Below are 3,389 nucleotides of genomic sequence, written 5' to 3'. Positions count from 1 at the left end.
TCGCCGAGGGCTGCGCGTCCCGTCTGAGGCCCTGCTGCAGGTGCTGTTTGCCGGGGAGGAGTAGGAGGAGCCGCTAGTGGTGGTGGTAGTGGTAGTTGTGGTGGGGGTGAGGTGGTTTGCGTTGGTGCAGGGCCAAGACTCCCTGCGGCCGTAGCGGGGGTGGGGGTGGTGATGGTGGTGGTGGTGGTGGTGGCTGGGGTCCTCGCTGCTGGTGGTGGTGGTGGTGGACGGAAGTGTCCGTCACTGAAAAACACCTGGTCGTTCTCCTCTTCACTCTTGTCGCACTCTATGTTCCAGTTTCCCCGCTCGCCACTCCACTCCGTGTCCTCGTCCTCGTCCTCGTCCTCCTCCTCCCCGTCCTCCGTCAGGTTTCTGTTCCGTCCATTCCACTTGGAGGAATGCGTGTTCAGTCTTCCGTCCTCGCCGCCCCACTTGGCTTCGTCCTCCAGGTGCCACTTGTGGGCCTCCGCCGAGTGCCACCTGCCGCCCGTGTCCGCCAGGCCTCTGCGCCACGGCGGCCAGCACTGCGCCGGTTTATCTTTCACCTCGATCCTGCAAAGGCCCGTACTTGAAGAGGCCATGGTTCTTGTTCCGCAGGTTGACGCGCCGCGGGCTGAGCTGCGAGTACTCCCGCACCACAGACTTGAAGTCCGAGGAGGGGGGCGCCTTCACGTCAGGCTCCGAGAACTTTCGTGCCGGGGAAGACACGGGGATGGCGTGGGGCGGCCCCTGCCTGCCCCGCCTGCCCTGGCTCTTCCTGGGGCTGGCCGTGCGGAGGTCCTCGGGGTTCCGGTCCAGAGAGTTGGTCCTGTGGCGCAGTTGTTGATGATGCTGCTGTTGCTTTTGTTGTTGTTGTTGTAGTAGTTGTTGTTGTTGTTGTTGTTGTTGTTGTTGTTGTTGCTGCTGCTGTTGTTGCTGATGTTGCTGCTGCAGCTGCTGCTTTTGTTGTAATTGTTGCTCCTGCTGTAACTGTTGTTGTTGTTGTTGTTGTTGTTGTTGCTTCTCTTGAACATGCACGGGGATCCTGCTCGGGACTCTGCCACCGCCTCCCGCTGACTCCAGCGGCGGGTGGTGCTGTGTCTGTTGATATTGTTGCTGTTGTTGCTCCTGCTGCTGCTGCTGTTGTTGCTGCTGCAGCTGTTTGCTGTTGGCGACGCCGGTGGTGCTGCTCCTGGGTGACGTGGGCCGGGGGGTCCTCCAGGCTGGCTGAGTGTCGGGGGCTGCCACGGCCATAGTCGAAGCTAAATACTCGCTGGATGAGGCGCTGGTTGGCGCGCTCTGAGGTGAGGGCGTGGCGCGGGCTGCCTCCCCCGCTGCTGGTCCTCAGGAGATGGCGGGGGCTGCCGCTGTTGTTGTTGGCGTTGTGGTGGTGCTGGTGCAGGTTGGCGTGGTGGCGGGGGCTGCCGTTGCCGTTGCCGTCAGGATGGTGGGGGACATGGCGGGGGCTGCCCTGGTTCCTGTTGAGGTGCCTGGGGCTGTGTCTGGGGCTGCCGTTGTTGTTGTAACCGCCGTGGGAGGGGCTGCCGGGGGCCTCTCCAGCGCCGCCAAGGCTGCCGGCCCTCACGTGCCTGGGGCTGCCGGCGTGGTGGGGCTGCCAGGGGAGGCCATTGGCGTGGCGGGGGCTGCCGTGGGGGTGGGGATACACGCGGCGGGGGCTGCCATTGCCGTTCTGCCCCCCCACGACGTGACGCGGGCTGCCGTTCCCATTGCCCTGGCGCGGGATGTTGTTGTTGTTGTTGTTATTGTTATTGTTGTTGTTGTGGTGGTGGTGTGTGCTGAGGTCCTCCCGGCTTACCACGATGTCTGGAACTTGCCTGTTGTCGAGGATCATGGTGGAGGGCTTGGTGGGGGAGGGGGAAGGGGAGGAGGAGGCGGGGCGAGGACGACGTCGACGATGGGAGGAGGACGATGACGAGAAGGGTGAGGGAAAGAGGATTAGGAGTAGGAGGAGAACGGCAATGAGGAAGTGGAGGATGACGAGGAGGTGGGAGGAAGTGAAGGAGAAGGAGGTGTCGGAGGAGAATGAGAGTGAAAGAAGCTGGGGAGAGAGGAAGGAGAATGAGAGAGAGTAGTAGTAATGGGAGGAGGGGAAGAGGGAGTCACGTTACTTGACCAAGGATGGGGAGGATAAGGAGGGAGAGGTAAAGAAAAGGCGAGGGAGAGGAAGGGAGAGGTGGTAATCCAGATAACAACAGGTCGTCCTTGTGGTCGTCCTCGAGGAGCAGCGTGAGGACGAGCAGGTGGAAGTGGAGGCGGTGATGTGGAGGCTGTCACGTCGCGGAGATGACAGGTGGAGGTCAGGTGAAGGTGTGGAGGCTGTTTTCTATCACTTGTTTTCCTTCTCTCTCTACACACTTATAATACTTCTAAGTAGATCATAATATCACGGTGTGGCATCACTCTACGTTACAATACAGGGTATGTGTGTACGTAGGATATTATGTATAACACTTACATCTACTAGAGGTTATATAGCAGAGTATTATTATTATATGTATATGAATAGCATATATATATATACTTTTCTTAAGACTCACTAATGCATATACACATTGGTTTCAAGACCCCGAACACACGCACGCACACGCACGCCCGCACTCACGCACACTCAATATAGAATAATATCGCAGTCACCGGTTTCCAACGCACACCAACAGAAAACGGGAGGAGGGTTTACAGAAAAGATATGCCAGAAAGACACTCAAGTTGCTGAGGAAACTGTCTAGGAGTAAGGAACCTCTCTCTCTCTCACTCTCACTCTCACTCTCTCTGTTGCATTCTCTTTCTCTCCCTCACGTAACAACAACAACAGCCTTGCTACGTCACAGTCTATTTGGCACTTGGAGGAACTAAACAGAAGCTAATGTCTACTTATTAGTATTATTATTATTACAACAGTCAACGCCGACGACTTGTGTTAAATTTATCCTTTCCCTTTAGTGTTCCGAGGCTTAGCTATTGTTACGTGTTCTGTTCTAAAGGGCGACTCACAGACACACGACTCTCTCTTCTATCACTGTATCTCGCTCCTGGCTCTCTCCCCCGCACCGTGAAGGCAAAAGGGCGTGATCTGGCTCTGTCGCACGCCTCAAAGTGATGGCACTGCTGTCAGGGCCTAAATCGAGCCTCTTCTAATGACACGATGGTGGTGGCGGTGGGGGGAGGAGGGGGGATCGCCGCTGCTGCTCTTGCTACACTGGTTTGTGGTGTGTCGCGGGCCACGGAGGGTTTTCACTCTGACTTTCCTGTTCACTTCACTGGTGGACTCCTCGGCGCACCACTGTCCTGGCCCCTCCGCGCCCTCTAAGCTGTCAATACTGTCCGCGCTGTGAGTCACCACGTAATGGCGACGTTCCCTCCCCCTGCAACGTCCGGCGCACAACTGACGG

General features: G+C 57.5%; 2 protein-coding genes across 2 annotated transcripts in view; both read right to left on the bottom strand.

The window, feature by feature from the left end:
• Positions 1-232, bottom strand: part of LOC135109121 (uncharacterized) — a 100,067-nt gene extending 99,835 nt beyond the window's left edge. Inside the window, 1 exon segment of the mRNA XM_064020205.1 lies at positions 1-232. This exon segment is cut by the window's left edge and continues 322 nt beyond it. The gene's annotated coding sequence lies outside the window, so the exon portion shown is untranslated.
• LOC135109360 (putative uncharacterized protein DDB_G0289263) overlaps positions 1-1,831 on the bottom strand; it is a 1,920-nt gene extending 89 nt beyond the window's left edge. Inside the window, exons 1-4 of the mRNA XM_064020751.1 lie at positions 1,146-1,831; positions 569-808; positions 255-504; positions 1-43 (exon numbers count right to left, since the gene is read on the bottom strand). The exon at positions 1-43 is cut by the window's left edge and continues 89 nt beyond it. Of these exons, the coding sequence (XP_063876821.1) occupies positions 1-43; positions 255-504; positions 569-808; positions 1,146-1,831 (1,219 nt within the window). The remainder of the gene's footprint in view (positions 44-254; positions 505-568; positions 809-1,145) is intronic.
• Between the last annotated feature and the right edge of the window lie 1,558 nt (positions 1,832-3,389).

This window comes from Scylla paramamosain, chromosome 18 (assembly GCF_035594125.1).
Source record: "Scylla paramamosain isolate STU-SP2022 chromosome 18, ASM3559412v1, whole genome shotgun sequence".
In the NCBI taxonomy this organism is placed as follows: Eukaryota; Metazoa; Arthropoda; class Malacostraca; order Decapoda; family Portunidae; genus Scylla; species Scylla paramamosain.
This window is presented reverse-complemented; position numbering and strand designations above follow the sequence as displayed.